Source organism: Anser cygnoides, chromosome 18 (genome assembly GCF_040182565.1).
Source record: "Anser cygnoides isolate HZ-2024a breed goose chromosome 18, Taihu_goose_T2T_genome, whole genome shotgun sequence".
In the NCBI taxonomy this organism is placed as follows: Eukaryota; Metazoa; Chordata; class Aves; order Anseriformes; family Anatidae; genus Anser; species Anser cygnoides.
In genome coordinates, this window is record NC_089890.1 from 12775801 (window position 1) to 12798173 (window position 22373).

Consider the following 22373-nt stretch of genomic DNA (forward strand, 5'->3'; position numbering starts at 1 on the left):
ATGTTATTTCACCTCCACTTAGACACTAGGAACACATTCAAGACCCTTGTCTTATCCTTTTTGTTCTGTTCATTGCAACAGGTGTGAGGAGTGCAAGATGTATGAGGAGCAGCTGAAGTCACTTTTTTTGTTCAGCCTGGAGAAAAGACTGAGGGGAGACCTTGTCATGGTCTACAGCTTCCTCACGAGGGAAGCAGAGGGGCAGGCACCGATCTCTGCTCTCTGGTGACCAGTGATAGGAGCCACAGGAATGGCTTGAAGCTGTGACAGGGGAGGTTCAGCTTGGATATCAGGAAAAGGTTCTTCTCCAAAACGGTGGCTGGGCACTGGAACAGGCTCCATGGGGCAGCAGTCATGGCACCAAGCCTGCCGGAGTTCAAGAAATGTTTGGACAACACCCTCAGACACATTGTCTGATTTTTCGTGTGGTCCTTCAGGGACCCAAGAGTCAGACTTGATGATCTTTCTGGATCCCTTCCAACTCAGGATATTCCGTGTTTCTATGATTCATGTATCTGTTAAGGGATCATTCCTTCCAGCACTTGTTTTTGGGCACAGCATCTGTCCTTTCAGACCCCAAATGTTAGAGCTGCTTCCAAAACTGCGACCCACCTGAGCAGCACGGATAGCAGGCAAGAGGAAACTGTGGACCCAGATGGGCAGATTCGTGCGGCATCTTCCAGTAGCTGCCACCATTCTGAACCACGCTGCAGCATGACCTCGGTCAGATGCAACCGCACAACATCCTATGCTACAGCTTTGCACGTTATAGCCATGCAGCATTGCTATACAGATTAGCACCATTGTAGCACCTGCCTTTCTCTTCACATCTAAAACACATTCTGACGGACATCTTAGGAATGTAAGATTCTTCTCTGATCTGCACAGTCTTCAACAAATACTTTGCACGACTGTTGTCATATCAATTGCTCCAAAATCTTTGGTAAGTTTGCCAATAATTTTATTAAACCTGATAGTTTTCCCTATACTATGCATAATAATGCATTTGTATTATGAAACCAACTATTCTGGAAAAAGAATTACATTGTCAACCACTGCAATAAATGGCTGTTTCGCTTAGTCATTTCATGAAATAACTGAAAATTCTATGTAGGCATTCCATGGAATACCTAATCCCTGAGCATTTATGATTATTAAATAAAACGGACAGGAAAATTATTTTTCACATTATATTAATTTACAAAACCACACAGAGTTTTAGATCATTTCTTGAAATGACACCAACAAAACATGTGTCTTCCCTGAACTGATCCTTACGTGAACAGTTGAGACTGTTTTCTGAAGTGACTGAAAGTTTGAGTCATTTATCACAAGAACTGCTTCCACAACAGGATTCTAAAAGTAATGCCACTTGTTTCACAATTTCTGTGCTGTATTTTGTGTAACAATGAAGCAGAGCCATCAAGCAGAGAAGCAAAGTGCTCAGGATTTTATTCAGACGCAGAATGCCTCCAACTTCTGCTCATTCCATCAAATGACTGATTTTACAGCGTGACCGTAACAGATATATGCTTTATTTTCCCAGTTTTTGCTCCTTTTCTCTTAGCATTGTTAAACATTTTTTTCCCATGAGTGCATCCTGCTTAGCTTTTTAAATCTCCTTTTCACACTACTTTTCCCTTATAAAACATCAGTTTGTGTTTTGAATTTATGACCCAATCCATTTCGCTCTTAATTTAACAAGAGCCGCAACAGGCATTTGCATGGGTACAACTTTTCTATAGACAACAGGATGACAGGGATGAGAAAATAGTGAGTAACACAAGAATAATGCACTGTAAATCTGAGCCTGAAAACACGTGAAACAATCTTACACATCATTCTTCATAATAAACACTACACATGCCTTTTCTCATTTAGTACGTCATATTTTTAAGCTCTTCTGAACAGTATGTATTCCCAGCAGTCCTATTTGACTGAGCAGAGGGTGGTAATACACCGGAGCTAATGCAGATGGATGCTGAAGGCCCATTATTCACCATCACCTTAAAGCCTGGCGTGCTATTCAGAGCTCACTCTTTAGAGCGATGAGTTTGCATTGCCATACTCGAGACTGTGCTAGCACAGAACAGATATTTCCCTTTAAGGCATTTAAACAGTACCTGTAAACAAAATGTTAAAACCACCAATCCCTCCAGCCGCAACGGATTACCCAGCTGCAGTAAAACAGAGGTGATCACCTCTGCAACTCTGAGGCAGAACAAGTCACAAGATTTGTCTTTGCTCCTTGAAAGCACAAAAAAAATCCCCAGGAATGAGAGAAAAGCAGTATTATTAACCAGATGAGAAAACAGGAAGTGGAGAGATTATGACTACGACTGTAAAAGGTATTTAGGCTTCCCTCTCTCTCTGAAATCTGTAAAAGATGCTAGAAGTCATTTAGACTCCTTATCGTAAGGATCACATAATGAGTTTGTGGTCAAGCTAAGATCTGAACCTGGGTCCCTCAAGTTACTGGTAGCATCTCAGACAAAATGCTGTGTGTCTTTTTCACCCATGTTTGAGAGTATAATTTAGTATAATCAACAGCAGAAACAGGCTCATCTCAGCCAGTCACCTCATAAAAATTCAAATGCTTTTCCTGGTTCCTGCAGAAGTCTTCTACAGTAATTTTTCCCTGTTAGAGCTCTGTTCCCAGCCCCAGAAAGTCCTCTCTTACCTTTTATTGAAGCCGTGAGAAATAAAGATTTAGGCTACATGTGCAAGGATAAGAAGCCAAAAACAGTACCTTCTCTTAGGATTTAACTGAAATTCAGACGTCGGTGGCTTTGTATCCGGCATAATTGAGGTTAGGAAAACCTAAGTGCTGTTGATGAGTTTACAAAAGACTTTCAATTCCTAAGACCACCTCTAGTTTTCACTCTGTAGTTGATTGGCTCAGCTTCCTTTCCATCCACCAGAAAAGACAGCGTTTTCCCATTACATTTAACCTTATGATTGTTTATTTTTTTCAAACAGCTTCATGTTTTTCATCATCCACCTCCACATTCCTGAATTCACCAGCCTGCTCTCCTCATATACAAAGGTGCAGATCTGGAGTGGTTCCCACCACCTTTATAGAAATCACTTCAGATTTACATCAGAGCATAGAAAAAAAAGCACAGAGTTCTGTCCTGCTCTTTTCTCAACTGGAATGTTCTATTGATTAGTATTTTTTCCATATAATAGCATATTAATAACAAAACAGAGCTGACGTGAGCAATGTGGAATGAAAGATAATTGCGACTTCCAGAAAACATGAAGTACCAACACATCAAAGGGTAGAGGAAACCTTGCAGATTCGATATATAGATGTTTTGTGCAAGATGCAAAGCATTCTTGCTAAAATGGCCTCCCCAAAGCTGCCATGGATTTAATCTGTATTCGTTACCCGTGTACAAAAAGAGAGTAGAATTAATGTCATTTGCCAGGCAGATTACTGAGAGATTTGTTAACTATCTGCTCACAAAATAGCAACTCTATGTAAAAAAAAGACAAACAACCAAAACCAAAACAAGCGAGAGTGTTGTCCGATGTAATGCAGGTCTTCCCAGTGCTGAGGACGGTGATCGGAAAGCACTTCACAGTGGCATCTAATCTGGTGGCCTTGTAAAAAAAGCATACACTGGTTCAATTCAGATGGCTTAATTAACCTTTTGCAAGCCCTATGTAGACAACCTCACTTTAAGTTATGAATGCCTTGTTTTGTTTAACTGAAACTACTTTATAATTTCTATCTTCACAGAACTGAGATTTCAAGGCTCCCACTGACAATCAACATCACCAATTCCAAAGAGTTTACCAACTGCTTGTCTACCCTCAACAGGTAAGCTACAGTGAAACAATAAAATAAGCTTTGAAATTGTCTTTTGCACATGTAACTAAATTCAATTAACCAAGGAACCTGTGTACAGAAAGCCCCTGCACACACAGGGCACCACGCCTGAGCGGCGCGAGCAGTGTGGTTGAGCCCATCCCTAAGCCACCTCCCAGGGCACTGCCTATGCCTCTTCCTATCGGGCCGTGTGGAGCATCACAAACCTTTGGAAAGGCTGCAGAAATTAGCTGTGACCAGGTCAAATATTTTAGGAAAAAAAAAAAAGAAAAAAAAAAGTGGATGCTATTAAGGTGTGGCTGTATGTGTCTTGCGTAAGCAGCATTTGGGGTGGGTGCAAAGCAGAACGCCCAGCTCCGGGCCTGCAGAACATTGCATGCAGGACAGCTCTCGACTACAAGGGGGAAAATATTTACACTGAAAAGCAAGTCTGCTGAAAAAAAAAATAAAAATATTAATTTTCCCAAAATTATGCTGTGGGAGCCATTTGCCAAATGGAAACCTACCCAAGGCTGCACTTGAATGACAGAGCAACAAGAGTCCTGCTGGGGAGCTCAGGGAAAGCACCGGGAAAGCATTTTGCTGTTTAGCTCACAGGATATTGCTGTGGGTGGCGTGGTGCAACACCAACAGGGGCACAGAACGCTCCCTGACGCTCCACTGCAGTGACTCCAGGGAGACGGGTGTTACCTCCGGCCCTGGGTTACAGCCCTACCTCCTTTGGCTTTCCTTGAAGATCCTAAAACAATGGTGCTGGTTTGGGTCTCGAACAAACTAGCACAGCACTGCTGTATGCAGCTCAAGGTCAGCCCAATGCCATTGCCTCGAGGCATGTGTCATGCTGCTGATACTCCATAGTGCAAATCTGGGGTCTGGAACATTTTTGGCATTGTTTCATTTGTACTGATCATGTTGAACTTCATTTCCTGCCACTGCTTCACCTGGGCAGGTTCCTGTAGTCCTATCGATTTAGGCCTCAACCCAACATAACATTTAAAAATATTATTACATTAAGCATTTGATTAATTTTATTTCTGTAAAATTAAATTAATTTCAGACTTTTGCAACCTTAAAGCTGTATACACAACTTAAAGGTTGGATGGGTTGCAGTGTTACATTGCTAAATCCCAGGGTTCTCTGTTATTCATAATTCAATAAAAAATCACTGTACAATTGAAGTCCTATCAACATATTAAGTCCCAGAAAATGTTTGCTAAGAGCAAAACTATTTTAGCTATTCATTTTCACATCTTATCAAGTCTGAAGGATCATCAGATTTATGTGAATGCTGTAACAGCTTGAAACTCTTTATATTTCCTTCCTGAATTTCTGTATATGACAACTATTTGCAACTACTGCAAATTTGTTCACAGAAGGATCTTCTGTCAGCAACCGGCATTTTTTCTCCATAGGCAAAGACAGGCATAGCTTGCGGCCAAACGTATTCGCAGCTACCATTAGCATCTTACACTGTCGAATTCTGTCGTGAGCCGCACTGCAGGCGGGCACACGAGGGGCACGCAGGGCAGGGCTGCGTGCGCGGTGCGAGGCACCGTGCGGCTTCCCAGGGTCTGCTGGCGCCTTGCAGGCAGAGCTGGGAAGAGACCCCCACGGCCCGGGTGTGCCCGAGGCACTGGTCCCTGCCTCACCGCTCCCCTCGCTGCCCAGGAGGAACGGGAACAGCGGCGAGGCACGGAGCGCCCCGCTCGCCCTGCGAGGAGGCGATGCCCGGACAGCGGCCGCCTGGTGCTGGGCCCATGGCAGCAGCCGGGCTCTGCTCCCGCTGCCGGGCGCGGGCTCTGGCGCTGCCCCAGCTGAGTGCCTGCCACCTGGTCCCACGCCACGTCCAGAGGGGATTTCTGTATTTCTGTGGGCGTCACAGATCCGACCCTCAAAAAAAGCAGCACATCAGAAGTGCAAATTCCTTCATCCACTACAACTGTAGATTATTCTCCCACATTCTGTAGCCAGAAATAGAAGTTCCTGCATTTGTTTGCTTTTAAAGGAAAGTAAGAGAAGACATCCTCCAAACAAGGAGAGAGAGAAAAGCAATCTGAGCAACTCCACCAGCCACCGGTCACTGAAATGCTCGGGCTGGCAGGACAGGTAAGCACTGTGCCGCATGCAGATGGGAAACAGCAGCAGCCCCCCAAGGCATCTGAACCACCTCTTCCCTCTCAGATCCCAACAAAGCAGAGCGCCGGCTTTCGGCGTGACACGACTGACCTAACCACAGGAAGTAAACCACGGTCCAGATAACTGCATCCGAATTTAGCTTGGAGACACGTATCTCCGCAGGTCGGATTTAAACATACAAAGACTACGAGGTGCCTCAAAAACCACATGCAGTTATAAGCGCGTAGCCCACTGCCGCTTAAGCGCAGATGCTTTAATTACAAAACGACAGCTCTCCACGCGAACCAGCAGCAGAAAGGAGCCCGTCCTTGCCGCGAACGCGGCAGATGAGCCAGCCCTAAGGACGGCGAGCGAAGCGCCGCTCTGCTCTCACGCCTACGAACCATCCGCGTCCCCCCGCCCGCGCCCAGCCTAAGGAGCCGCTGCCCGAGGCCGCCGGCCGGGGCCGGGAGCTGCCGGGACGGGTGGCCCGGCCCCCCCCGGCCTGGCGGAAGGGGTCTGAGCTCGGAGGAGCGGCCCCGGCAGGGGCTGCCCCCAGCGGGAAGAGGCACGGAGGAACGACACCGGTTCCGCTCCGCTCAGCGGGTCGCGCCGGGGCCGCGCCGCCGCTCAGCGCCCTGCCCCTGCGGCCACCCGCGCGTTCAGGCAGACGCGCGGACACGTTCTGCGGGGAGAGCCGCAAGCGCCCGCAGCGGCCGCAGCCCGCACAGCCCCTCCGCGAGGCAGGCGTAGGAGAGGGGCCGCTTCCCGCAGACGGAAGGAAGGCAGCCGCACGGAGCGCCAGGGGCCGGCTGCGGCTGGCGGCCCCGGCCCGGCCAAGGGCGAGCCCCGGGAGCCCCGAGCCCGGCGGGGCCGCGGCCGCGGGGCAGGAGCGGGGCCGGGCTCGGTCGCCTCCCAGACACGCGTCCCGGCTCCCGGGGATATTCCGCCGGATCGGCTGGGGCTTCGCCTCACTACGCCGGGAGTTCCTTGGCCGCAAAAGAAAGGTGAGGCTTTTTTCTTTCTCCTCTTTTTCGTACCCGGTCGCGTTACCTGCTCCCGCGAGCCGTTTGCCTGCCGGCCTTGACGCGAGCGATAACCGGACAACTTTTCGCAGGCGCTGGGCTGTGAACATACGCTGCGGTCTGAATGGCTGCCTGGTCTGCTACATGTACCCGTGCCATCTAAGAACACGAGGCTTGGCTGCGTTATTTGTAAAGATTGCGGTTTACTGTCGAGATGCCCTTTTCCGAGCATCCACAAAATACTGGACTTGAAAAGTAGGAACGGATGATGCAGGTGTGTGTTTGTGTCACAGAGCCTGCTGAAGCAGACTAGAAGGCTGTTTCTCTAAACAGTTTCTGAAGCATCACTGTGCTAAATAGACTAAGGATTTTTAATGGGTGGATGTTGCAGTGATTTGGGGCTGAGGGTTTTATGAAAGACACTTCCTAAATACCTATGTTCTAGGTACAGATCTACATGTTATTTTAATTTCAATAATTACCTTGCCCACAGGATAAGATCTCTAGCTACGATGGGATAAGGCAAAAATCAATACACAGTATATTTTTTACAACAAGCTCTTGGAAAACTTCAACCTATAGCCACAGAACCATATTGTCTGTTTGTTGTTGTTTGTTTGTTTTTAATTGTGCACACAGCATCATCTGCTGGGTGTTTGAGTTCTTAATATCAAAGGGATGTACATTATACATGTATGGTTTATCATTGTTCAAAATACATTCTGGGTTCAAGAATACTGTTTGCTGATCAGGCTCAGATTGTCAGTGAATGATTACAGTAGACTGCATGTGCTTGCGGTTATCTTTTGAGTACACATCCCTCTATGTACAAAACGCATACACGCATACATGTGTATGTACATACAGATAAAATGCAAGCTTGTATATATGTATATTTGCATCTTTTCCATACTGGCATGGAATCACTCCTCCTGATTCATTATTTTATCATGGAGCTAGGTAAAAGTATTAGACTCTCAGAAAAAATACCATGTCGCTGTGATGTGCTTGCTGTTACAAGCTGTCACTGGAGTACTTTCCAAGTCAGTGCTGTCTCACAACAAACATTCCTGGACCAGCTGCCTCCTGCAGGCCCTTCTGCATCCCTCTCCATAGGCTACAGTGTTCATCAATGTTATTTTCTAGATTCACACCTAGATATGCTAGCAAATTGGTCTTGAACAAGTGGCGTATCTAGTAAAAGAGATGCGGTGACCAAATTTGCACAAGTTAGCACTGACAACCCAGCACACTCAGGCTGCAGCTCTGTTCTGTGCTATCACCTTTCATTTCCAAAGCCGAATTATCTATCAGCTGTAGAACACCTCCTCTATTGTACAGGCTGCTGTGTGCAGTGGATACTACGTTGGTGTGTATATTTTCAACATGATTTGACCATGGTTTATGAACTACACCATTTTTCGCCATCTCCCTGCCATTTCTGCATAAATATTTTTTTCTGCTTGATCACAGTCATCATTATTTAACAGTTTTAACACCGTATCAGCATCAAACTCAACACTGCAATCTGATAAATCGTGTAGCAAGCACATGTGTAGGAAAAGAGGACAGGTGAGGGAAGAAAGAGTAAACTTGCTAGAAAGCCCTCTCAAGCTGCAATGTTTGCCACTACACCCTGTGGAGAAACTGTGGTGCTTCTTCCTTGCTTCCAGTTTGTTGACAGACCTTACGTTGTGCTTGAAGTAACGCTCAAGAAGCATTGCATCTGCAGAGAGTTGGTCACAACAGGGGCATGTGGATACAGGGTCAGCATGGATCCACCCTCCAGCAAGTAAAACTTCCTAGGTTGGAAGAAGCTCTTATTGCTTCTGAAAGCCCAGATATCAAGGCCAGATCTCTCGTTAGGGAAGATGTCATGACACATGAGAGCCTCAGCGGTCAGCACAGGCTGAAGGTCCCTTCACCTGTGTTCTTGTATTTGTGGTTTCTTTGTTTATTTTTAATAAAAGGAGTTAAATTCCTTTAAAATATGATATGCTGCCTGAAAGTTAACATGAAAAACCTCATTGGTCGCCTCATTACTTTACTGAAAATCCCAAGAGGATGAGCTTCATTTTGATGGGAAAGGGTGGGAGGGGTAGTACGTAGAAATATTTAAAAGCCAAATTATGCTCTGAATCAGACAATTGGGAAGAGATGTGGAAGAAACCCTTTCACTGCGTTTCATACAAGCCCTCAGCAAGTCCTGCAGAGGCAGAACCAAATGACTTGGCGGGTTTCACATGAACGGCGATGCAGGATGTGCATCGGCCCTGACTCATCCTCTGCCTCCCGTGTGTGAGACGTCCTGCCTTGGAACAAAAGAAAAAAAGCCGCCCCAGTTTCGCAGCTGTATGGGCAGGAGGGCAGGAACAAGAAGAGTGAGGAGCAGCCACAGTGGGGTGAGTGGGGTGCATGGGAGCGGTGTCACGGTGCCTGCACGCTACCGTGTGGGACGGGGACGCATCCTCAGCGGTCGCTGGCCAGGTACCGCGCATTCGGCCTGGCAGAAGTGCCTGGCCAGGAGCCCAGCCTCACGGGAGCAAGGCCAAGGCACGGCACCCTCCGCTCCGCACAGTGCCTGTCCCTTTCCACAGCAGCACTGCGGTGTCCTCTCCTTTGCATGGCTCTAATGACCCTGAAAGGGATTGTTCCCATGCTGCTGGGCAGGTACATCCCTAAACTGCAATTTTTGAGTTAAAGAAGCATCCTCAAGATTCAGCTTGTTTTCCTTCAACACGATTGTGCAAGATTGGACCCAACCCTAGAGCCCAGTCAGCCACACGTCCTCCGTGAGCAGTTCAGCCCACAACCCTGCTCCCACGGCAGCTGGTGGCCAAGCTTCCTCTGGCCATGGTGCAGAGGCGTGAGGCTGGGCAGCCAGGCTGTGGTTTCCCGGGGCCGGTGGCAAGCATCCCCTGCGTGGCCCTGTGGAGCTGGGACAGGTGTGCCCGCCTGTACTAGGGCTGGGGCGTTGCTGCCTCTTCGTCTAAAGCCACAGGGCGGATTACTGGATTCTGGATGGTGCTGATCTGAGCAAGGCACTGTAGCTGCCAGAAAGATCAATGATCAGGTTATGTACTCCACAGACCTTATCTCACAGAAAAGAATGTTTTTAAGTTGGCAAAGGAAAAAATAATATTACAGTAACTTTTCATTGAAAGAATCCTTTTTTTTTCATGAAAAATAACTTTAGAAGGGTGATGGAATTCAGAAATTACCTGTTTTTCTTTCACTCGCATAAATTTCTAAGTTACATTGTTAAGTTAGTGAGATGATGCCGCATGACGCTTCCTAAAGGAGCTAGAAAAAGTAACAACGGAGCTGAGTCAAAATCCATCAACACCAAAGTATATCTTGATCTGAGTGTATTTTGGCTTAAGACAGTAGAGTACCAGGACATGTCTCCTCAGCCTTACTTTCAACACGTGCTGCTTTACACGCAGCTTAATTTTGCTCTCATACCTTGTGATTTGGAAACTGGGATAATGTGGCATTTCTCTGCTGAGACCATTCAAGGTACAGGGTGTAGACTGTAGATAGCTCACCCCTGGCTGCTTTTCTAACCGCCTCCCCAGAACTTGAGGTGGCGTTGGCCACGCACAGAAGCACAGCCGCGATCAGCAGTTGCAGCCGGCCTGCTGGGGACCAGCACTGGCAGGCACTGAGGGTGCCTTTAACTTTAGGAATAATGAAAACTGCAAATATTTGACAGGATCCCAACTTTTAAATCGTGTCTTCTTGAACATTTTTCCTCCCGCCCCACATACGTGCATTTGTGCAGTACGATGTTGGCCTTGACTTTCCAAACAGAGCCTCCGGAAAATGGCATGCAAAGTCACCAGGCGAGGGCGAATGTCCAGAGCGGTCTGCAGTGAGTAGCAGACACAGCCACCTCCCTTCTGCCTCCCTGGTAACCATCAGATTTAGAGGAATCTTTCTGGTAAGTTGTCGGCTGTCCCAGAGACAGTGAAAGGAGTCAGAGCATTGCCCGTATTAGGAAACGGACCAGAACAAATACATATTTTGAGATTCTGGAATTTGGAGTAAGAGACATCTTTTAGCGCTGCATTTAGCCCTGCTGGTAAACACAGCATTGCAAGGTTTCCTCACAGGGTATTTCTAGCTGTGCCATAAAAAGAAATACTAGAGGTCTCACAGAAAAACATAAATGCTATTCTTTCTAATGATGTTTTCAGGCAAAAATTTCCAGGCACAAATAGCTAAAACCCACCGTTCAGACAAATGAATGGTTATCTGACTTCCATACGGTTAAAAATTCACCTGTGGCTAGTAAAGTGAATAAATTCATATTTTATAAAATAAGATCACTCAGTGCTTCTCTGAACTCCATCAGATTCTTGCCCTCAATAATTTATGGAAGTGAGCTACCGCAAGTAATTATCCATTTCACAAACAGGCATCACCTCACTGTGAGCCACGCCACTTCGTTAGTGGGACCCTTCCCTCACTACAGGCAGAGCACCCAAAATACCTTCCGAAGCAGCGCTCGCCACCTCCACAGCCGAACCACCAACCCTTTCCACAGCTCATTATTTTCCATTTTCTCCTGTTGCAGTGTTAACCCATTCATTTCTCTCTTCACCTACAGGTCTTTTCTGCTGTAAAACAGTTCTCATTACCCAGCTCAAAGTCCTTCCTATAATCATTTAATTATTTTACTGACTTTAACTTAACTGTCTATTAATATGGCCCTCAAAAACCCTTTGGCTATAAGAACTGATAAATAGGAATAGAAGACTCTACTTCTCTTCCATTTTACTTCATTCGTTTTACGTGAAACTTGTATAAAGAAGAAATATGATACATTTTCTATAACCAGATACTACTTCATGTCCTCCTTACTCTTTCCTTTTTAATCTCATCATCAAAAGTGATGCACTTGAATTCTTTCAGGCATACTCTGATGATACTGCAGTACGTAGTTTATGGAAAAATCAAATTACTTTTTTTTTTTTTTTAAATGTCAGCAGCACTCTTTGATATTTCACCACTAAAAAGCAACATTTAATTTTTGAGTTGTACATTTGCAGCAGTTGCTGTGGGTGGAGACTCTGCTTATTTATTTCGTTGGTTTTTACTACAATGTACTGTCATGGCAACTGTAGTGAGGGCGAATGCATCTGGAGGTAATTTATATATGTCATATTGACTGCAGTAAAATTGGCTTGTACCATTTAAACTTTTTCAACCACTGGGCAAGGGCAAAGTTAGCCTTTTGAGACCCAGAGGCAGTTTCTCCTCAGAAAGTAAATAAATAAATAACCCTTCCTTTCAGGCAGATCAGCAGGAGCTACGCCAAACATTTCTTGGTGCCTGGACACAGAACCTGCTTCGTGCCTTAGCTAGGTCCGACGCCCCGGGCAGTCACCCAGCGATGCCGACGCGCAGCGGGCCGCCAGCCCCCCGCTCACACGAGGCGGCGTCACACCCGTGCTGCGGGGGCGGCGTGCGCCGGGTCCTGCCTGGGCACCGGGATGCAGTGCCCCAGCGGCAGCGCCACGGCCTGCCCCGGCTGAGCAAACCCCCTCCTGACGGGGACGATGCAGCTTCAAGCGGCTTCGGCTGTGCATCGTTGTGAACACGGGGAAACTGGGCTGGAATCAGCTGAAAGACTGGAGCGCACAGTGGCTGTAAAAGGGTCTGAATCAGGCTGCTGATGCAGTTTCAGGCGTAACACTGCCACCTCTACCGCACAGCTCTGATGGTCCTTCTCCAGCCAAGCTCCAGTTCTTAGGCAAAATCTGCCCTGCTGCTCCAGCACTTCCTTTCTAATGCAAGTGACTTAGGCACGCTTGGGAACTTTGGCTGTAAGCATTTCTTGACGTTGTAACTCAATCACTTAATGAGTAAACCAGAAGAGTTAAGACATATGGAATTACAATGGGGCAAAGATGATTGAAACTCTGTTAACTTTACCCTCATCTTGCTGCTAGGGGGAAAAAAAAAAAACCTTTTGAATACCTGCGTGACTGCAGCCATCATTATCTCCCAATGAAACTTTGCAGCAACATTTGATTAAGAGGCACCATACTTCTGCATTGTAGATGGCAAAATGAGAAGAGTGCGCTCAGCCGCCAGCCACCAAGGCATGCAGCTGCCTCCTCCACTGGCCAAGCCTTACTTCAAAACACTGTATGCTTCCAGGAACACCATAATTTCCCATCAGAATCTCAAATGGCTGATACACGCACCCATCTTTCTTTTAGATTAGACAGGCTCTACTGGGAGTAGCTCTGAAGTTTCCAGTAGCCCTGTGTTAGGAGCAACTAGTGAGTCAGATGGTACCTGTGCTGATAGATACTGCTTCTTCAGATAAATTAGCACGGTAACAATCTGCAGTGTCTAATTATAGCTAATTTTCTGTTCATCTGTCTAGGTACTCCTGACCCTTTTACTGTAATTCCTGAGCACTCACAACGTTGATCAGAGATTTTCAATAATTTAAATCTACAGGTCAGCTCTTCAGCTGGTGTAAATCAATTCATTTTCTTTGGCTTTGGAGCTGATCAGAAGGGAGCTGTGGTAACTTTTACAGTGGAGAAAATGATCTTAATTTATTAAAGCACACTACTGCCACGTAGCCTTTGGTACTGCCTCTTTCCTAGCGTTTATCGGCTGCTGATAGATCCACAGGTATGGTGGATGGAGAATAAGTCCTTGTCAGACCGAGCTCTTGGAGAAAGTGTAGAAACAGAGATAAAGACATCAAATATTTTTTGATACTACATTTGAGACCACTATAAATCAACAGCAACAACAACAAAAGGAACCTCAATCAGGTCCTTAAGACCACCCGAACTGCAAACTGCCTTGTGCCAACTCCGCTAGCAATCAATGCTGAAAGGTCACACAAAAGGAATTCAGGCTCAACTGACAAAAGATTCAGCTGGGCTTTAATGTATTTTTGGCCTAGAAGTTTCTGAGCTTTGTTTCTGATTGCTGCTTAAGTGAGAAAGAAATGGCACAACTAAATGAAAAAGAAAATGAGTGCAGACTTTTAATTGGTGCCATCTATTTAAGAAAGAGGTATAAGTGAATATCCACAAAAAATTAAATCAGACATGGAAACAAGGAATACAGAGAACAGATATTTCTTTGCCAGGACTGGGAATTTCAAGAGTGTGTCCCAATTGCAAGTTAAGCAAAAGCCATAATATTTTCTTTTCTGGAAAACATTGCATCTTTTCTCAATGCTTGCCTAGCTCCACAGAGAAGTGATTGACTGGGAAAATGGGAACTTATGGGGAGATGCCAGCTTGTATTTGTTACCAGAGGTTAAAGGTTCCCTAGAGCACAAAGGATCTTTTCTTGCCCAGACAATCCCATCGTGGTATACATCAGCAGAACTAAAGCCTGCGAAGCTCAGAAACAGCCAGGACTATTTGGTGATACTTGAATTATATTTTTTTTCCAGACATTCACTGATTTTTTTCTTCTATGCACATCTACATGTCAATATTTGTTAATAGAAATTACTTTAAACATAGCAGAATCTCTGTGGTTTCTTTTAAAGTGATGTACACAGTACCTCACACAGGTCTGCATGCACGTGCAGAACCTCAGATAGCCTTCCAACACAATGACTGACTTTACTGTGCTGGAAAGAGATTAATAATTATCTTATCTATTGTGAGTTGATGCAATTGCCCCCCCACTTCCTTCTGTCCTGTATTTGTAGCCTAGCTACTGTTCAACTGAAAGGAAAGAATTTGATAATACTTTCCTAAAAAGATGCCTATACTGTGGCTGCCTGTTCCAGTCACTGACAAAGAATGGCGATGTCGGCAATTGACAAAAGAAAATAAAGAACTTTTTTCCAAACCCCCAAGAGAAATAACCTCATTTTAAAGGTATTTCTTGCACATTTCTAGTTTAAAAAAAAAAAAAAAAAGTAATGCTGAAGAGCTGAAGCTACCTTCTGCTTAATCAATTATTCTCACAGGATTGTTGTCATTAAAGTGCACAATTATAAACAGCAGATGGAGAAATGCTCAGCTGAAGAAAAAGGCGCAGGGGGAAGGAAGTCGCCCTGAAGACCAGCATTTTCTGTGTGGCTCTGAACCTCTTCCCCTTGATGTTGCAGGTGTGGGCGCCAGCCGTGGGCAGCTTGGCGATGGCACCAGCCCGGGGCTGTGCCCAGCCTGGCGGCTGCCTGGGAGCCTGATGGCCACAAGGGTCCGGCCACGGGCGGCCGGAGAGAAGACTGCACATCGGGAGACGGCACCGAAGTGATGGGCTGAACTGATGGGAGGAACCAGCACCTATCCAGGCAGGGGTCTGGGGACCCACCGGGAAGCGTGAAAGGCCCATTTCAGTAAGGGCATGGCCAAAGCTTTCTTCAGGCTACAGAAGTTTCTTCGGCGGACCCAATTTCTGCTCTTTTTCCTGACAGCTGCTTACCTAATGGCTGGCAGCCTCCTGCTGCTGCAGCGGACCCGCCTGGTGGTCCAGCAGGGGTCCCGCGGGACCCCCGCCGGGCAGGCCCTGCTGGTGCCGGAGGTGCTGGGGGCTGGGCTGGCAGACCCCCGGGCGGCACAGAGCCCCCGTCCCAGGCTGCCGGCGGGCACGGCCACGCTGCAGGAGCTGGCGCCGGCCCAGCGGCACGGCCCGCACTGGCTCACGTCCCGCAACTCGGAGCTGAGGCAGCTGAGAAGAAGGTGGTTCCACAGGTTCATCAGCGATCAGGAGCCCATGCAGACAGCAGGACTCAAAGCGATGAAGCATACTGCTGAACACAAAGGTAAGGGATTTGCCCTCTGGCTCATTTTCTGGCGTGCATGTAAACCACCTCCTTCCAGGTCTGTTCCAGGCACAGACTCATGAGCATCACAAAGTCTGCCTGTGGAAGTGCCTTCCTTCTGGCTCAGCACCACTTTCAAACTAATCCTAAAACACATACACAGTCCAGAGTAGCGTTCTGATGTCCCTAGTCACGCTCAGCTGTAACTTCCTCCAAAACTATATTTCTGTTGTTGAATGGATGCCTAGACAGTGGAATTTGCTTCCTTGATTTAAAGGATTTCCTCTTCAAGCAGGCAGAGATGAATGCTGTTTAACACCGATTATCTTTCTCAGAACAGAGAAAATTTTAAAAGTGAGGGTTTTGTTTTGTTTTTTAATTACCTGTCCAAAAACATGCAAAAGGCATGGTTTTTTTACTTGTGCAAAAAGCATGCCTGGAGGCAAAGAACCAGGACTGCAAAGCTGGGGTGTCTCAGAGAACCCCACTGCATTTCCTAGCTTGCCCTGAGCACACCGCCAGGGTGCTCAGACTCCGATGGCAGCACGAAAGCACGGCGCAGCCACCCCAAGCTGACACGAGCGATGGCACCAACCCAAGCCCAGGGTGGGGGCACAGGAAGCTGTGGGGAGCCCGGTGCTGCTCCCATGGGGATATCTGACCGTGCACCACTGGCACAGCCTCGCCCCCAGCAGATGCACCTGGTGCTGGCCACCACCTACTTTAAGGGAGCCTTCACAGCCCTTCAAGGCTGTGCAACGACAGTGTGCCCGCTTCTCTTCTCACTGCCTGTGGCTGCTCTCATCCCCCTTGGGGCTCGGATTATTTTTTCCGTGGTCAATGTAACAGTAAATAAAAAGTAGAGAAACACAGCGTGTGTTTATGAGCTACTCTAATACGAGGCAGAGCATGAACCTGTTCTTCCACGGATTTCATGAATGACTTTTAAAGCTTCAATTAAAAACAAAAGGATTAATTTTCAAAACTATCCATAAAATTAGTTAAGGCTAGTGCCCATATCAGTCATTAAGCTAGTGCCTTGCTCAAGTTCTAATTGCTGACTGAAAGGGAGCCAGAAGGACTATTTATTGCTACAAGCCATTGAGTTATGTTGATTCAAATATGCATCATTTGAATATCTGACTGAACATGAAGTGACATTATTAATAACGGTATTGTTAACAAGCATTGGAAAGCCTTTGGAAATTAGGATCAATTAAAATTTTAACTTCCTACATAGAGCATGTTATCTTCCTCCCCTCACTTCTCCCAGTAAACTTACAGGCTTGTTATTTCATTATGGATCCCTTCCAAGATATAATGAACTCCTCTGCGACTGTAATGCTTGCTGAAGTTCCAGCATTGCCCTACGATTCACGCCCTGCAAGGCAGCGCGGTGAGCGAGGCAGTGCTTACGATGGAAGCTGTGCTTGGGCACCGCTCCTCAGCGCGGGACTCCCAGCGCAGCACCCAGCGCGCCAGTTCCACACGGGTACAGCGGCCAGCCCTGGGCGCAGACCCTTAGCCCGAAACAGAAACGACGACATCTGCTCCAGCACCCTGTGATCACCTCCAGTTCCCTTTGCCTTGCCCCGTGCTCACCCAGCATCCAGTGACCTTGAGCGAGAAAATTCAACTTTTTATTTATTTTCTTCACTTTAAGCTATTTTGCTTGCTTACTTCACAAATCGCTTAGGGCAGGGATCACATTTTACCCTGCCAGGGCGACTGGCAAATACAGCGGCAAATAGCAGCGCAACAAGTAACAGTAAAACAACTAAAAGTAGCACTTCATTAGGTAAAAAATGAATAATTCTGTTAAGAATGGTCCAGCTAGTGGGGCATTTTATATTGTTTCTCCTGACCTGGCCAGAAGCAGCTATGCCATTGCAGAGGATGGCAGAGGTGGCAGAACCACCGGTTCTGGTCACGGAACCACTGATGTGACGTTCGGCTCTAAGACTGTGCGCTGACAGCAGCGGGCGGGGGATGCAGGCAGAGGAGGATGTCCCGTGCCAGCTGGTGTGCCCCTGCCCCTGGGCCAGGCACCCTGGCCCCGTGCACTGAGTTTTCAGCTGCCGCTGGTCTGAATCGACATCCCCAAACCACAAGTCTCCAGTAAAGTGCAGAACATCCTTACTGCAGGTGTGTAACTCCCATCTCGTTAACAGAGTACTGTGGGTGTATATTCACAGCTTCTGAATTTTCTAATTGCATGTTTGCAAATTACCAATGTGCTGTTCTTTGAATCCTCTGTTGTGTTTGTGATGTTTAAATGTCTGGGTTTTGTTTTTTGTTTCTTTTTTTTTCTAGCTGCAAAATCTCTCTTAGAATGGCTTGAACTTTCTTTTTCTTGTGGATTATTTTATTCTTAATATAATGCTTCTTAATTTCAGTTTTCATTGTATATTCTCCTTCTGCCCACAGCTCACATTATTTAATTTCCCAGCATTGTTACTTTAATACTGCTACTTCTAAAATCAAATTTCCCTTTTCCTTCATATTTTAACGATAACATGCACTTATATACACAAAATTGCTGTATAACGGTGGGCTGCCACGTTGTCCTTCCAATCATATACTAAAAAAAAAAAAAGCTAGGTTTTTATTGTGTTTTGTTCAAGACAAAAAAAAAAACAACAAAAAAGAGGCTTAACATGGATGCAGTCTAACAGAAATACTTATCTTTCATATGCTAACTAAAGCAAGACATATTCTAAAATATTCACTTGCACCAGAGAGAAAGAGATAGTTTAATGCGATAGCTAGACAGTGCTGCCTAGTTAAGGATGAAGTTATCTTTCCATTATAGCTTTAATATAACTCTACATACCCAAAGGAAATTGATTTTCTTAACAATTTTCTTGCACTATTTTAGTCTCAACTTGAGATTTCCCAGGTTTTCTTGAAAAAACACATCAAGATTACCCAAAGTTTCTTTTTAAAAGATTGCCTGCCCTGTCCCTGCACAAATCGGCCATTTTTCACCCCCAGAGGGAGGGAGCCTAGCAGGTAGCAGCTGCCCGCGGGCACCGGGGCCAGCGAAGGCTTCCCAGCGTGCTGGCAGCACCTAGCCCAGGGAGCAGCCTGGCTTCCCGGCCCTTCCTTTCCATCGCTTAGCCCAGCTTGCCCTTCTCCAGCGCATACACATATCAGTACCAGCAGACAGGTCAACAGAGCAGTCAGGGCTCCAGACAGGTTGCAACTCGATCAAACACAGCCTTGCTTGCGATTTATGGCCGTGAATCGCCACCAGAAGTCTCCCCTCTCCTGTAGCCTGTGCACGTTGGCTGACTCTGGTCTTGCATGCACGCAGGTACCTACATGGGATGCTTCAGTGATGATTCGAGGGAGAGGACACTGAAGGGTGCTGTGTTTTATGACTTAAGAAAAATGACAGTATCTCACTGTCAGGAAGCTTGTGCTGAGAGGTGAGTGATATCTTTTTACTGCAACTTTTTTCTGCCACTAAGCGAGGCTGAATTTGAAATGGAAATGCGTGCATATATTAAACATCCAGCATCTGTGAAAACTGTGATTATCTCGTACCTTCAGGCATGGAGCAGCTCTGCTACCTTGCTTCAAGCAGACTGTTTCACTGCTGCCTATCTATTGCTCTTTATTATAGCGTGACTATTTAAATGTATTTTCTGCTGTTCTGGTCAAAAATTGGTGTTTTGTTAGACAGCTGTTAGCTATTGCCCCTTGGCCCCTGGTCTGAACCATAACCCCATGAGCAGCGCAGCATTCCCAAGAGCAGGGCTGCACAGCGGAGCAGGCTCGCGGCTGCAAGGGTGGCCGCCCCTGGCAGCGGGGCTCACCAGGGAGCAGCCCATCGGCCGCGGACCCACAGTGGCGCTCAGGGCACAGCCGCCTGAATACTCACGTGAAAATGTCTTCCTGTCACTCCCAAGCATGAGAGGAAGCAGAAGCAGCAACACAATTCTGAGCTATTTCTGTGACCATTCCCTCCCTCCTTCTGCAAGGCAATGCAGCGTCCACGCAGCCTGCCGCTCCGGGGGGCTTCACTGCCGCTTCACACCCCCGCCTCCCCCCCGACCTTGGGTCTCCCCATGCCAGCCCCTCAGCAGCAGCCGCCCGGAGCTGTCCTGCGGTGCTGGGGGCAGGCCCCAGCCGACCCCCCCCCGGAGCAGGGGGTGGTGGTGGCGGGCAGCAGCTGCTAGCTGGGGTCAGGGCGGGTGGGAGGCAGCCCACGGCCTGACCACCCCAAGAGAGGCAGCGAGCCCCATGCCGTGCCTTCACTTTCAGCACTTGAAAACAGCCCAACGTATCCAAAGTGCCCAAATTTAAATGCCAGTTAATGGAACCTCTGAAATGGGCCTTTCTCCTCTGCCACTCTGAACGGTCCTAAATATTTCTGGCAAAAGCCCCAAGTGGTGGCTTGGGGTAAGGCTGGCTGTCACCTCTGCAGCGCCAATTTGTCACTGCCACAGACGCCAGGGCTGCCACGTGGATGCCCACGCCACCCGGCTAAACCGAGGATGAGGCCGCCCCAGGGCACGGGCTGGCTCCCTTTGACCACCGTTGCTCCCTGCCCATCACTTGTGGCACGGGCTCCTTGCTGCTGGTCCCCAGCGGCTGGCTGCACCTCTGGAGCAGCGGCAGGCAGAGCACAGGGGCAGGATCTCACATTTGTTAGGCAGGAGCCCGGGGACAGCCCAGGGCGCCCATGCTGACTGTGTCTCATTCTGCCACCCGCAGGGCTTACACCTACGCGGGCCTGGCGTACGGAGCAGAGTGCTACTGCGGGAACAAGCTCCCCGTCACTGCCTCCAGGCCTGAGGAGTGCAACAGCGAGTGCAAGGGCGAGAAGGGCTCCGTCTGTGGCGGGGTGAACCGGCTGTCTGTCTACAGGGTGGAGGAGCTGTGGGCAGCGGCACCACGACGTAAGTGGGCGCTGGGTGAGGCTGCTCTTGGGTGGTGATGCTGGCACTGCAGCTGGAGCGAGCGTGATGTCCTGGGCTCGCCTCGTTCCACTTGCCACCAGCGCTGGAAGCAGCAGAGGATGAAGGGCCTGCTGGGCACGGTGCCCGCTTGCTGTTGGCCCGGTCCCTGGCTCCCTCCCCAAAACAGCAGTGCTGCTCAGCACCTGGGAGCATCCACCTCAGAAAGCTAGTGGCACTAGGGGAGGAAGGGCAGTGCAGTGACTGCGAGAGCAGCAGAATTTCAGCTGAGGAAAAACTGCTCCCTTCTGCACCTGTTGCAAAGCCACAAAACCACGTGTTTAAGAAGCAGCCCTAGAAGGGGTGCCTCGTAACAGAAGGGCAGAAAATCACACCCACCAATGTCATCCTTAGCTCAGACATGATCCTAAGCAAAGTAAATACTATGTGAATGCAGCGGGAGAACAAATAGAGGCCAGAGAGAGAAGTGCACCGGTACCTCTCTTAAGGGACAGGAACAAGACCACAGAGTTCTGCTTCTCCAAGGACTTCTTTCAGGCAGCAGCTGAATTTTTTGTTTCATCTTTAGATGACAATACTTGTCATCTACTCTCTACGATAGTCATCTGCTCTCTGGTTGTCATTCAATTAGCTGTCATGGGAGACACAATAGATAAACCTTTGGGCCAACACAAGGCATATAAAATACCCAAACAGCTGAGCAGTCTTTTGGCAGGCTCACAAGACCCTTCAGCTGTTATTTGCTGAGAACAAGCACCAAGACCTTAGGTTGTGCCAGTATTGATGGTACTTCACATCTTTAAGACAAGTCAAGGTTTGTACAATCACCTACCCAGCTACATATAAATTATATATCAAAGGCACACAGACCTAAATTGCTAGTGTCAGACTGACAGGCACATTGGCAAGTTTCCCAGGACATGCATCACTGTTTAAATCTTCAGTGTAAAAATACATATATATATATTTTACAGGAGTAAATGGCATTTTTTTTTTTTCAAGTATTAATGAATAAGTCATCAAATTAGTCTAGCCTGGAGCTAGATTTGTATTTTGTTTGCCCTTAGTAATACCTTATATTTGACTGTTTGAAGAATCCTACTGACACAAGTTAGCTGAGGGGCCAACAAAAACGTTAATCATGATGATTAATTGTGAAAATATATTGGAAAATAACTCTGAAACCGATACCATCCGTGATTTACAACAGGCAATACAGAAAACAGTTCCGGCACACGGATGCTCCTAACGCAGAGCAGATGCAGCGGTGCCCCCGTTCAAACCTCCTGCAGACAGGGGCTCTGCTGGCTCCTGCCCCAGCCGGCCCCACGGGCTGCACTGCCTCTGTGCTGCGGGACTCATGCTCCACCTCACCCTAAACGCAACAGAGTTCCACGTCTGCAGGCTGGGAGTGGCTGCAGCTCCCAGGGACGTTCCCTGGGGGCAGGACACGGCCGTCCTCACCACCAGAAAGCGGGAGATGACCCAAATGCAGCCGCTTCGAGCGTGAGCCACGTGTTCCCCAGGAGCCCTGCTCCCTCTTGCATGTTGATGGGGGCAGGTCAAGTCACCTGCCTGACCAACTGATATCACTATGCTCATAAAACAAATATGTCCAAAATTAAATATTAGTGTGAATTTTAGCAGGAAGTCTTCCAACAGCATCCTGCAAAACTGAAAAACTGCTCTTTTATTCCTTGATGCCATGC

The 22373-nt window shown here is 47.5% G+C and overlaps 1 protein-coding gene and 1 long non-coding RNA gene across 11 annotated transcripts in view; one reads left to right on the plus strand and one right to left on the minus strand.

Moving 5' to 3' along the window:
* The window catches only part of LOC106043777 (uncharacterized), a 195142-nt gene that overhangs the window by 118824 nt on the left and 53945 nt on the right, over nucleotides 1-22373 (minus strand). For 3 of the 9 annotated variants that reach the window (XR_010825641.1, XR_007167060.2, XR_010825637.1), the window contains exon 1: nucleotides 7004-7271. The exons of 3 other annotated variants lie outside the window; for them this stretch is intronic. This is a non-coding gene — a long non-coding RNA (uncharacterized lncRNA). Of the gene's footprint in view, nucleotides 1-6990; nucleotides 7272-22373 lie in introns of those variants that run through there. 3 more of the 9 variants (XR_010825646.1, XR_010825642.1, XR_010825639.1) reach the window with 1 other exon arrangement.
* The window catches only part of WSCD1 (WSC domain containing 1), a 29652-nt gene continuing 13105 nt past the window's right edge, over nucleotides 5827-22373 (plus strand). Inside the window, exons 1-4 of one of the 2 annotated variants that reach the window (XM_048074095.2) lie at nucleotides 5827-6957; nucleotides 15083-15739; nucleotides 19056-19170; nucleotides 20462-20646. In XM_048074095.2, coding sequence (XP_047930052.1) covers nucleotides 15322-15739; nucleotides 19056-19170; nucleotides 20462-20646 — 718 coding nt within the window. In that variant the 5' untranslated portion in view covers nucleotides 5827-6957; nucleotides 15083-15321. The other variant, XM_048074097.2, reaches the window with a different exon arrangement.